The sequence below is a fragment of the Mycteria americana genome, chromosome 3 (assembly GCF_035582795.1).
Source record: "Mycteria americana isolate JAX WOST 10 ecotype Jacksonville Zoo and Gardens chromosome 3, USCA_MyAme_1.0, whole genome shotgun sequence".
NCBI lineage: Eukaryota > Metazoa > Chordata > Aves > Ciconiiformes > Ciconiidae > Mycteria > Mycteria americana.
In genome coordinates this window covers 126,960,975-126,974,757 of record NC_134367.1, presented here as the reverse complement: position 1 = coordinate 126,974,757, position 13,783 = coordinate 126,960,975, and the positions used below count along the sequence as shown (strand labels likewise).

Sequence of the window (13,783 nt, the reverse complement as noted above, 5' to 3'; positions counted from 1 at the left end):
ACCAGATTGGAATGCATTCTTTCATAACTGCTGATGAACCCTAAAATAATCCCTTGCCAACCTGCTGTTCTGGATTAGCTATAGCAATACTGACTCCCTTAGCATTCTTTCCATTTTAAAAGTAATTTTGACTTCTTTGTGATGAGTAGTTGATTCACAGGGGTTGCCTGACTACCTCTCAGACTAAGGCAATTTGCCAAATGCATCCATGGAGTGAGGAGTCAACTTTTAATGTACTCTGACTGATATCAATAGCAAAATTCAGACTGACTTCAGTGGAGCAAGCACAGGTCCTAAATGAGTAAGTCTTTGAGACTTTGAATTTAAGTCATCCACTGAGACATTCACAGAATCTTGGCCTCATTACCGCAGTGCATTAACTGTTCACGCTTGGCCAGAGGAGCATGAACTCTGGATAAAAGAGTCTCAGATTGGACTTTTTGTATCTAATGGTCATTTATTATGTTAATGGCAATATGTTTCTGAGAAATAAATTCCATTCTCTTGATCTTTGTCTAGCTTGCAAGCTAATAAATGTTATTCTACATACAGTAAAGGTGATAGATAAAACGTTTTGTACCTATAGAATTTCAGTGATATTCTGCATGGATCTTGTATTGAGGTTTGGGAGTTTTGTTTGGGGCTTTTTTGAGCTGAAAAACATATATTCTGACTTAATCTTGTGATATTTATGGAGCTGCTCTATAATAGCTGACGTTTTAAAAAGGTTATGACTGAAGTAATCAATAGGAACCAGGAATGGAAATGTACTTTTCTTGCCCAGGACGAGAAATAGGAGTGCATATGAAAACTATTCTTGCTGCAGTTGGGTTGTGTATGTGTAACTTAAGTGTGAAATTGCATAGCGGTGGGTTTCACTCACATTGTTGTTAAACCATGATTTTCACTGGCACAGAGTAGAATTAATCTGAACTGGTTTTATTGTTTCATTTAGTGAGATCAAAGCCAGGACCATTCTCTTCCTCCTGCATTTCTTCCTCTGTCTGTCTACTTCTCAGTCAGTCTCGGACCAATTAATAAGCAAACCTACATGTGCGTAGTCTTTGTGATAGGGGTGTGGAGGATCTTTTCTGATCCAAGGAAGATGAGAATATAAGATTTCACAACTTTCAAAATATGACTACAAGTTGCTACCTTAAATGTTTTTTGTACTGTTTCTGTGTTGCCATGAGCTAGATTTTGTCCTAAGTGTCTGTTTGTGCAACCTTGCTGTAGATTACACCCATGGGAAAGCGTGCCCTCTATCCTTTCTTTTCCTTTTTTGCTTGGCTTTGCAATTCAATCTTCTGTTTCTAGATACCTATATAAAGAACGCCCTTATGTAAAACACATCTGGCCCATTATTTTGAAGATGAACTCTACAACATACAACACAGCTGCAAACAAATTTTGAAAAGGAGTCATGGCTTAGCAATTTAGGCCAGAGCTTCTTCCATAAAGACCAAGACACTTTTGTGTGGTCCATTGATTAAATAATGGACAGTATATACTATTTTCCAGATGGCTTGGTTTTTCCCCCAGTTTAGTGGCCAGTGAGCACTGCTTGCTTCTTAGTCAGCTGGCCAGAGTTTTAGCAGAAATATGTCCCACCAGTTGCCACCAGTGAAGAGGTATGCTTTAGCCAGCTGAACCTTTGATAAGAGAAATATAGTACAGAAACCGGAGGAGCTAGGCATGAATGTTTCGTTTCTAAAAATCTTAAGTCACTTGGGTTGCACCATTGCTTAAAACTTTTTCCATTTCCCCTCATACAGCTTTTTAAAATCTTTTCTTCTTTCTTTAACGTGGCGATTTTGTGCTGCCATGGTCTCGGAAAACACTGTAAGCGTATGCCAAAGGCAGAGCCAACAGCAACAACATGTAAGTTGCTGAATAACTGAGAGAAGTGTGAATTATTAAGAGAACTAAATGATGTGCTGTGAGGCAGCCCTTGTCAATAAGCAGTATTCCCTTTTTCTTTTCCCCGATACAATACACTTTCCTTCATTGTATTTTTAAAGGTTCATAAAAGGTAATTGTAAAGAATACAGTCGTATTAACTACGTTTGATTGGAGGTCTTAGGTCAGCACCATTTCTTGTGGTGAACGACCAGGTTCTGTGCCACATTTCTATGCACTAGCAAGAATATAGATCTGGAGTAATTGTGGCAGTAGTTCTTTATAGTAATGTCACAATAAATGAGAAAGCACCACAGCTCTTCACGACAGCTTAGAAACCAGAAATATAAAATGCAGTCTTTTTTGTGGCTCTTTGCACAAGTGAGGACACATTCAGGATCATCAGATAAACCAGAATATATTCAACTTCAGTATTTTAAAAGCTTAAACTTGCACTGGATTGATTTCTGGACTTTCTGATGTCTGGTGTCTCCAGAAAACTGCTGGGAAACCAGCATTAGGTAGGCATTGCCTTTGAATAGCAGATAGTGTTTTAACACTTCTCCCTGTCATTAGTGTTCTTCTATAGTCTAGTTCCCATGTGTGTCTTCTCTAAAATGTTGTCTCAGCACTAATAAAAGCAATAGATATTTGGCTGCTTAGTTACGATTTGGGAAAGTATACGTATTTTCTGTGTTGTATTACCTATGCATTAGAGACTGCACAAAAAGCTGCTTAATGCAATGTCTGTACATACAGAAAGATACTTCTCACAATAGAATCAAGAAGTTGCTTGGGGATTTTAAAGACCAGGTAATTATGACCACTACAGTCACGACGACCAGAATAGAAAAGAGCTTGAAATTCAGTGTTTGTTTTAATCCCTGTGTTTCTCTCTGACTTTCTCTTTCTTATGCTGCAAGACAATGCCTGGAGCTCCAAACCTAGTGAGCACTCCTGTGGTAAATATGTGTGCATAATATATGATATACGTCTGCTACACTAGCGTCATTTGGATCGGGAGTATCCTAATGGTGCAAGTGCACAGACTATATTGTTAAAAGCTCTATAAACAGAATAGATTTTGAGTGGTGTGTACCCTCCCTACAGCTAAATAGTTGTATCTTGTAACCTTATCATTTCCTATCACGGTGGAACTCATGCTATCCAGATATCTCTGTTATTTCAGTGGACTGTGTTTTGATAAATAATCAAAGGGAAAATCCTCAGTTTGATTAAATAGAGGGGGTTTTGTTATCGTTTTTGGATGTTGCTTTTTTTGAAATGTTTACTTATTTTGAGCCTGATGTTCATCCTCCAGGTAGGTAAAATCTGCACATTTGCAAATGTGTGCCTACTTTGCATACCCAAATCCTGGCATGTGAGCACTAGCCAATACATACCTGCAGCCACCTGCATGCAAAGTAGACACACATTTTCACAAACCAAGATGTGTACTTTAATAGGGAGGCTGGCTAAAAACGGTGCCAAAAGTAAGGAAAAGTAATCATGTGGCACAAAGTAAGGAATGTAGCAAGAGGATGCTTAGCAGTGTTTTCCAAGACTGGTTTTAGGGGAATTTCTAATCGAATCTTAACCTGCCTCATTGAAGTAACTAGGCCAACATCCACAGTAACAAAATGTTTGTGTGCTGCAAACATATATGTAATTTTGTAAAAATTGCCAATTTTCAGTAAGGCACTTTACCTGATTTGTCTGTCAGTGGGAGCACAAAACCAGTGAAGTATATAGATCAAAGGGACAGAAAAATGAAGTGCATCAGGAGAAGTGATAAGGAACTATGCAAAACAAAGTAGCTTTCTTTTTTCACTTTACATTTCACCTTCTTGCTGCTACATTTTTTTCTGCTACAAACTGTTACCTTCTGCTTCCTCAGCTAATATTTTAGATTCATTTTGCATGTCAAAATGGTGCAAGCTACCACAGTCACTGGCACCCGTTTCCTGACCATCTTATACCCAACATGTATCTTATAACACCATTTGTGTCACTGTTAATGCAGTAGTTTTACAGCCCACTGCTACCAAGGTGAGAAAGAGTTCAAGGAGAAAATAAATAAAATGGTTTCTTTCATTTGTTGCAACACAATATAAGAAGGTGGCATAAGTTCCCTTACACAGAGTTTCAATCAAATCCAGCCACATTGTTAGCTAATTACATTTTTTTGCCTGCCATTGTGGCTCAATTAGAAGGCATTTATGAATCTGCATGAAAGTAAAATGAGGACACAGTGCTCAAACGTATTGTTCTGCTTCTTCACCCATTACCAAGGAAGTGACTCAATAATTATATTCAGTTTAAGAAAATGCTTGGAGAGGAAATGTTTTGTAACAAATTTTAAAAGTACTACTTGAGTTATTAAGCTATTTAATCTTTAAATATTAAATGAGAAACTTTATTTTGTTCTATTGTCTGTTTCTATTTCTTTTTAAAGGTTTTAATTTTCAGTTTCATTTGTAACAAAGCTGACAGCTAAGACAAAATACAGTTTACCTCAGGGAACTTGCATGCAATTATTCCACGGCTGACTCTCACCTAGTATCACCATATTACCTTGGATGCCATTACAGCTCTGACTCCTGGACAGTGTAAATACAATACTGTCTTCAATACATTGTAGGGTATAAAGTATATGATGTGGGAAGTGTCAAGATTTTAGTGGCACCAACTGTATCATAAAAGAGCTGTGATTCAACTTGTACAAACAGAACCAAGTTCAGCAATATACTCATGCAATTACTATCCATATGAAGCAGTAAATCACTTAGTACTGAAATAGCACTTATTTTAGAGTAAAACAAGACAGTTACCACAATAATTTAACACAACAGAGAATGAAACATGCTGCAGCCACTTGAAAATGGCATGGCAACGTTGTTTAAAGACTGCACTTAGCAAGAGCCAAAAAGTCACCCATTTTTTCAGTTCCTGGCTATAATTTTATAGCCACCTTCTAGTAACTGCACAAACTAAAAAACTTGGGTCTTTTTGGTTGCTGCTGGATTACCTTCAGGACTTCTCTGATCCGGACCTTAGATGTCTTCTTCAGGAGAGAGAGTTTAAGTTCAGGGTGCTCAGAGTGGTGCGTGATGAACCACAGCTACCCCAGTGAGTCAGCTCTGAGTAGCATGTAGCTGCCTGCAGCACGCCAGGGTCTTCTAGGTAGATGGGACAGTCTGACAATCCTGCTGCTCTTCTGAACTATCAAACAGAAGTTTCAGCTCCAGAGATAAGCACTGTCTCAGAACGAAGGCGAGTAAACTGTAGTAACATCTCCAACAGCAGTGTGTCCCACACCTTGTCCTGCTCAGGCACTCGTGCAAGACTGACTCAAAGGGAACAGGCTGTCTGGTGAAGGAGCAGCACCACTCTTGTAAGCACTTGGTGATGTCCTTGAAGGTTTTCCATCCAAACTGCACTGAGTTCATGGGATTAGGCGCGATTGCAGTCTAAGGCCTTCCTGCTCCAATGGCCGGAGGTCTTTCTTCAAGCACGTATTTCAGGTGGCATGGCTGATGCTCATTTTTTCCTTCAGAGACGTGCTTCTTTCCCCCTCCCAGAAAAAAGTGACACTTCTTGTGATGTGCGTAAGCTGCAACTTCAACTAAACCCGGATCTCCCACATAACACCATTGAAACGTTGTCCTCTTTTAGTATGGAGTGACAGGTTGTGATAAATAGACTGATTTCTCTGACTAACATGTACCTAGTCAAATATTAATGAGCCAGCACACAGAAGCATGAAGTAATCTTTTGTTTTTCATTAAGTGCATAGATTAAAGAGATGTTATTTTACTGTAATGCACAGAATTATGTCATTTCAGCTTAGAGTAATTGTTAATCACATCGAATTGAAATGATCCTTGGTTTTGTTTTAAAGAGCATAGAAGAACAAGAAGTAGAGGAAAAACAGAAGTAGAAATGGAATATGAGACTATAGTGAAAGTGAGTGAAACATTCCCCTTTTTATCTAGTAATGCTAATGTTGTTTTCATTTTACATGTCAAAACTGAGTCAGGAGCGTCCACAATTTACTGCCTGGTGGTTCTTCTGAAATCTTTGAGCAATTATAGCCCTGATTATTATCTGCTAGCTGCATAACATATGCTGCCACTGACCATTACATCCTTTTTATACCGTGAAAGCAATTTGTGGCTTCTTCAAATCATACCCCACCCCATTGTCTCCCTGCCTGTTTTATTTATTGCTGCTTTTGCCCCACCTCAGTGCAGCGGTCAGGGGCTGTGTGTAACAGCATGATTATACAAGCTTTCTTTCCACAGCCCTTTGGGTCATCAGAATATCCTCTGTTCTCTGCTCACAGTAGCTGCAGTACTCTCAGATCAGAAAACCAGGCACTATGAAATGTCTCTCTGAAGAGGTAGAGAAGATTGATGCGGGGGGAGGATTGGGGGTAGGAATTGAGAGCATCTGAATGTAGAGGTATGAGATGGGGAAAGGTGTGGAAGGTAGGAATTCTGGGTACCTCTGAAGATTAAGCTTACCAAGCAGATAAATCAAGGATCTGTCATCTGGGACACTGGAGTATGGGATAAAGAAAGGATTAGCCAGGGCATCAGAGCAGGAGGAAAAAATGGGGGAAAAAGAGAAAGAATTTATGAGTGTGAATGAGTAAAACAGGATTAGTGAAGCCTAAAGGGGAAGATTTAGAGGTGAGAGTGAGTTTTTCAGGGAGGAGGAAGGGAACAGAAGACAACTGGGGAAAGGCAGGCAAAGCCTGGAAGAAAGATGAAAGCAGATTAAAGAGTTTTTTTCATTGCTTTATGGAAGGGCTGATGATTAGAACATGCTGATAGGTTGAAGTGTTATTTCAGGGGTATCTCTGCTATTAGGAGACATGATTATGTATAGGCAAGCTTCCTGAAACCACCTGTAAATACAGTCATGCCAGGAGGTCTTGAGCTTTCACTGTCAAGGGGGTAGCAATAAGCCACACACCTTTGTCACTGAATCAGTGAATCCTGCTTGCCTTGTATTTTTATTTAATATTTCACCTTCTAGTGCTTTCTTCTGGAATGCTTTGATATGCTTTGCTTGTCTTTGAGGAGAGAACTGCCATGGCTTCTCAGGGAGGACTGTATTTGGTAACAAAACCTGCCTTTCTGCTGCCGTTATCTGGATGCAAGGGTTTTTGGTTAATTGCCAGGCAGGCAGTGTTTGCGTTTCAGTGTCCTCGGGCTCAACTCACACACGCGCGCAGGAGTAAAAGGAGCCTTCTCAAGAGAGCTGCAGCTCCTCCTTGCTACGGAACATCCTTCTGTGGCTTTTCACCATCCCGCACAAGGTCTTAATAGTTGTTCTGTAATCCATAGTCCTTCCTAATGACAATCAAGGCTCAGTTTTGGGGACTACTCCTCTTCCCGTCTGCGTGGTGCCGGTACCACCGTTAGCAGCGATGCACCTTCAGCAGTGGTGAAGGCACACGTTTGCTGAGAGTGCTGTTCTGCTCCCTGGCCAGCATCAGGGTGGTGGTTCCTTGTGCTTTCCCCCCGGGTTGTTTTATCAGCCTGTCTAGAGTTTTTTGTTTGTTTGTTTTTTTAAATACTTATCATGTCTACTTCTATGGACGTGTACTGACGAGAAAGAAGGAACCAACTCTGTATGTTTGTTCTGTGCCTTGCACAATACAGATTGACTTCTATACTTCACTGAAAGGCAAATGCTAAGTAAGGTTGACTGACTTACAAAGTGTGACTATAACTTGATTTGTCAGGCTTTTTTGCTGTGAATCACCTGTCTCTGCCCACATGGACACTGACATATTCTTCATGTATCTATACATATCATTACATGCTTATGGTTTATTTTAATGTTTTTATTGTTGCAAAATAAGTGTGCATTTTTTCAAACACTTGTTAAAAATAACACGATTCTAACTATTGTTTAGTTCTCTCATTGTGGTACAGTTAGAGATTAAAACTGCTAGGTGGGACCTTGGTTTCATGAATGTTGTTTTCCTCTTGGACACAGGCAAGGCAACTAAAAGTGTACATTTCCTGAGCAAAGTAGTTGCAACAAAAGAAAGTAGAGCCCATAATGAATATGTTGGCACCTTGACAGTATTCAAAAGAGTGGCTTACTGAAGACAGCAAAATTAAATTGGCAATTGCTCACTAGGGAACTGGGATTTCTTTGTTGTTTGTGTTTAAGTGTCACAAGAATATTGATTTCTCTTCCTGAGGGATGTTCTGTCTTCCTTTCCTGAAAAGCAGGAGGGTAAGAATAGAGCCGAGCTGCCTTAAAACAACTCGGTGAACATTTGAAAAAGCAAAAGTACTCGTTTTAACTCTATTCTTGTCATACATCACTTACATTTTGAACAATACGAGGCCAACCTCATATAACCTGCCTGGGTCAAATTAGGACATCTTGGGAGGATATTGGGGAACTAGGCAATCCAGTTGCTCCTGCACATTTAGAAGGAAGTGAGATCTCAGAGAAGAACCTCCTGTGATGTCATGTAACCGCTTATGACGCCACTGGAGTTATTCTTTCCTTTGCTTTGTCTTACTCTCAAGACTTCAGCCTCATAGACTGTGTAAAGGGAATGGTATTAGGGGAAGCTATGCATGGTGGAATTACCATTCAGTGTACCCTACCTGTGCAGGAAAATTGGGAAACAAAATGGATTAGCACCAGGTACAACAGGAGCTCCAAACTGGGGTGAAGGAATCCATCGCCCCAAGGTTTAGCTCTCTCCAAAGCAAATATGAGAATGATGGGAGGAAGCTTTTTTTTCTTCCACCCCTTTCTGCCCTATGCTCTCACTGCTGCATCCACAGGGCAAGGCATTTTGAATGCTTTGAAGTACCTGGATTGGAGGGGGGGAGGCTGCGCAGAAGGAAAGAGTCAAGTTTTCCTGCAGGCCATAAAGGAGTATCTCAGCTCTTGCTCCCATGTAAGAAACCACTGGCTTTGGGCTGAACAAAACTAATGACCTTAGAAAAAATTTCTGTGCAGGAGAGGCATATAATCCTTCTAAGCCGTGATAATAGCTGTGCGGAAATCTAGAGAAATGACCCAAATTTACAACTTCATTCAGGAACTGTCTGAATCCACTAGTGACTAAACGTTAGTCATCTATGGGAGGAACTTCCATTTAGTTAACAATTATGTTTGTCAACAGCAGAAACCTAAGATAAAATTTTTGAGACAGAAAAAGAGAATGTGGACTTACAAGTCTGGTCTGAACATGCAGCTCTTGTTATTCTATGCAAAATGGCTTTTCCACTAGGATGTTTTGGCCAGGTAGGGATGGCTCATGTAGAGCTCTAAAAAGTAGGACCTAAAAGCTACTGCTACACTTTCCTCATGCTTTAAGCTGTGTTTCACATGAACACTTAAGTGCACGATAGAGTTTTTCAGTGGGGCTGCAGCCATATGTAGGTGTTGTCTAGAATCAAGCTGGCATTTTTTCTAAACCTGGATTTTTGTAAGTCTTTTATTAGCTGTTATACACAACCAGAATTCTGCATGGTGCAACATCAGCCTCCATGTTTAATTACTGGATAGCCTGTGGGAATGATATTGCATGTGGTAGCTCACATTCTGACAGCTTTATTTTCACAAAGCAAGTGTTAATGCCTGAATAAAACATACAGCGTGGAGCTCATAGGACAAATTATTTCACCAACTGCTGATACTGAAGGTTAGTATTTCTGTTAGTATATAGAATAGCTTATCTGTGGTCCTTCTTGAGATTATTTATATTAGTATATTTAAAAGTACCTGTTTGGATCAGAGTTTTATTCTGCAGGGTGTTATATAGGTCAGTGAGATCGCAGTGTAATATTTCTGCTCTTAAAATGCTCCTTTCTACTGGAAAGTCTGCAGGTTCAGTTTTCAAAGCAGAGATCAGGTTTCAGGAATCAGTATTGCTGACAGGACTGATGGCCTTGGTGGCAATTAAATCCTTCCCTGTTCTTTTAGTAATACACCATATACCGCACAGCTTGGATGCTGCTGAAGTTGAGGTGTGATAGATGTACAAGCCTGTGATGCTAAGTAGCATGGAAATGGTAGAAGCTCCTGGGAACGGTAGCTCACTGTCAGTCTTTTTCTCAGGGAATCATTGTAATTCTGAGCAGGGGCTCATGCTCTCCATGGCACGATGGAATAAATTCTGCAGTAACTTCTCCCCAATTCCATGTCAGTGTTAACGTCTCCTCTTGGCCTGGAGTACCCTTCATTCCCATTTGTATTCAGACAGACGCTACTGCGGCTCACACTTGAAAATACTAATTGGTTGAAAATTAATTCAATTTTTTAAATTATTACTTGGCTTTTTTACTGTTTAAGTGTTTTTTTTCCAAGGCTGGGGTTAATTTCTTGTAATATCTGCTGCCCTTTAGTGGTTGCAACTCCCTCAAAGCAGATTTAGTTCAGTGATATAAACCATGTTTGAGGATTTTACATAGGCCAAGATCCTTTCTATTGGCTGCTGCAGGAATTGGTATAGTGTGAAAAAGCAATAAGCCTGCTCACAGGTCCAGATCTTTTATGTGAAATGGGTGTCTGCTTTCCCATCCAATCCCCAGTAAAGTAGAGAGTACATACTGTAAATATGAACGTTGCCTGCTAAGAAGTTGAAGTATTCAGTGCCCTGCTGTATCCCTTTTTGAAAAGTTTTCTGGGCAAGTAAGCAAGCTTCACCACCCAATCTCCCTAGTGTGATCATCTGTTATAGGTGCCCACCACGACAACGTCCATTTTCATGTCCAGTTTTGTCATTACCCAGAGACTTGCAGCAGGTCCCTCTCTTACAATATGCTGGAGATCAGGAAAAAAAAAAAAAAAAGATCTTTGATAAATGTCTCACCAAAGACCCTTTCCTTACCTGTCCTCCCTGAACAAACTGTGTCTTTTGTGTGAATATTTCAATAACGTGAATTTTTATACAAAATCTGTGTTTATGCCAGTGAAGTCATTATTTTGATTGACTTAAAAATAATCAGATGCCTTCCCTTTTTGCCCCTGATTTGTGAGTATGTGCATCCACAAGCACACAGACATGTTTTAAGAGGATTGACTCAGTATTCACCCTTGTTTCCCTGCTATAACTGTTTGTGAATATTAGTAGGAGCACTTCTTTAATAAACATGCATATAATAGAGAACATTTTAAAGTGTCTCTTAAGAGAGTTACATATCGAGTGCAAGATACTGACATTAGGAAATCTCACAGTGGCTAGGCTGAATGTTAAAGGGGATATCTTTTTTTTTGTGCACAGAAGTGTAAACTGCTATTGTCCGAGGATAGAAAGCTGTATTACACACAGAAAGTTGACTGCCCAATGCTTTGCCTTTTCCTATTTAAAAGTACAATTAAGTGTAGGGTACAGGAGACAGTAAGGTGGAACAGCTCTGTAACTGCTGGTGTAGCATGCAGAGAAGGCTGATAGATAGCGAGCTGCTGCCGTTTGTCTGACTTGAAAGAAGCATCACTCTCCGGTGCGATTACCTCCGTCAGGCATGCTTTTCAAACACAAAATATTTCAGCTGCTTTTTTTCTAGTTTCCATGGCAGGAAGACACCATTCCCAAGATCTGTTTGAATCAGCTGAATGTAATCTTTGACTCCTCATTCATGCTGCAGGCGTACGGGATTTGGGAAAAAACACCTATCAATTAATGGTTGCACTTTTTAAAATAATCCCACTTCCCATTATCGCTGCTGCTGAGGGCAGCGGCTGCAGGCAGCAGCTGTGACTGATGTGGCAGTCCACGCTCTGACAGATGCCAGCATGAACCAGCTACAATGGCACAAATGCCCCGTTGTAGTTGCAGTGTATCGGTGAAGCAAAATATGACCAGACAAGACAGGTTCCGTTGACCTAAGATCTATTCTGCAAAGACAGCAAGACTTAAAAGAGTGGGTTGAAGCCTTCTTTGAGAGCCTAGAGCCGTAACAGCAGGAGAGAGAGAAACTAAAAATGGTGTCTTCTCCTGATGTATAGACCAGATGTTCCTCTGCAACCAGCCTCCCTCTAAGAGAGTAACTAAACTATTTAAATTTCCCATCCACATTTACCTTGCATTTGTAAATGATCCCATTGCAGAATCTTCTTAATCAGCTGTCCTTCAGGTTATATATGTTGCTGTCCTTCCTTCGCATTAATCGCTGGAGTTCTTTTCTTTTTTGTCTGAAAACAGTCATACCGTACGATGGGAAAATGAAGGCACTGAAAATGCAACACTGCAAATTAAACACGTGGATAACTGCTCGTGGCTCCGGTAGTCTGTGTTAACATGTGATGAGAGAGATTAGTAAACTGAGAAAGAGTTCTCCTGTGAATTCAGTGCCCCCATTATCTCTCCTTCTTTATCCGAAGGGCTGAGGAAACCTTTTTTGTTAGCCAAGACAGCTTGGTGCTTCGGCTTAATTTTCATTGCATAATTTTAAATACAGATCGTGTCTACAGTGCTGCAATTAATGGATAGCCTAAAGACTTATTATTTCAAACTAATTGATATGTAAGAAAGTTTAAATAACATAAGTGATAAGAAATTTTTAGGAATAACTTCTGTAACTAACTCAGAATAGTCCTTTTACTGTTATATAGAGTAGCGGATGACTTAATTATTCACTCACTATCACTAAATCTAATGCTTGTCTGTATTTCTACAGTTCTAAATACATTTACATGAGATGGGGAAAAGATGACATTTTATAGTCATTGTTCTAAAAGGTTTTTTTGCAAGTTAATAATCTCATTCATTTCTGATACTTGCCTACCATCCTTTGGAATACTCCCAAAATTCAAGATAAATTTCCATTATCCTCAACAAAACTGTGTACTCTACGCATATTTTAAATAGAGCTTTAAACCAAGCACCCAATGTTTTTAAAGTATTCTTTTGCTTCCTCAAAGAACTTGGTCGCTTATGAAAGGCATTTATTTTTCTAGTGTTCCTTAAACTTATCTTCAACTAGATTGTGATCAGAATCAGCATCACAGAGTACGCTGTAAAGTTCTAAGACCTCTCAAGAACTTTTTAATGCTTTTGGAAGATGTCAAATACCAAAGTAATAACAAAACACTGATAGAGCATTAAAAAGATAAGTTCCTATAATGGAAAGAGGTTTTGTTCTACTGCCAATTTTTTTTTTCTTAAATAAGGTTTTGTGTGGTACAAAACTTTTCCAAGATAGAAGCTACCAATAGTGATACACATAAATGAAATCAGATTAAAAACAAATCAGAGCTCTCAGGAGATCTTGTTATACATTTTGATGGCATGCCTCTCAGTGGAAAAAAAAGCAAAGGACTTAGTGAAGTTCCATGAGATTCATCTCAGTTCAGGCTTGACCCTCTGGTGAACTAAACTTGGATGAACTGTATTAACTTCAGAAGGAGAGAAGCCAAGAACCAAATCCAGCACACACTGATGTCAATAGAAGAGCTTACTCTTCCTGTAGTAGGCTTGAGACGTGGATGAGGCCCCAGTGTGTCCTCCACGTGCTGTGGCCCACTGAGATCGGTGGGGAAGGGAGATACCAAAGGAACCGAACTGGTTGTAAGTTGCAATATCCCTTATTCTTCTGTCTCTGCTGGCTTCTAGGGAATTTGCATATCCCTTTTCCTGGCAACAGGAAGGTCTGACCACAAAACCCAACTGTGCTATGGGCGATATCATTAAGAGATCTGTTCAAGAGGACTTTAAGATGTCCGGCTGCACGGCAAAATGAGAAGTGTACCATAGTGCAGACTTAAACACACAAGCGCTATGACACGCACATTTTCTGTCACCATAACTCACTGAACATGTTCCACTACACTTGAGAAGAGCTGACCTCAGGATCTGTGCTGGCTGGTTGGGCTGCAGCATGCTCAGGGTGGTAGT

General features: G+C 39.9%; 1 protein-coding gene across 6 annotated transcripts in view; it reads left to right on the top strand.

The window, feature by feature from the left end:
* Positions 1–13,783, top strand: part of PLCB1 (phospholipase C beta 1) — a 415,791-nt gene that overhangs the window by 385,628 nt on the left and 16,380 nt on the right. For 3 of the 6 annotated variants that reach the window (XM_075496921.1, XM_075496920.1, XM_075496922.1), the window contains exon 32: positions 5,801–5,865. The exons of the other annotated variants lie outside the window; for them this stretch is intronic. In XM_075496921.1, the coding sequence (XP_075353036.1) occupies positions 5,801–5,839 (39 nt within the window). In that variant the 3' untranslated portion in view covers positions 5,840–5,865. The remainder of the gene's footprint in view (positions 1–5,800; positions 5,866–13,783) is intronic. 6 annotated transcript variants of the gene reach the window in all.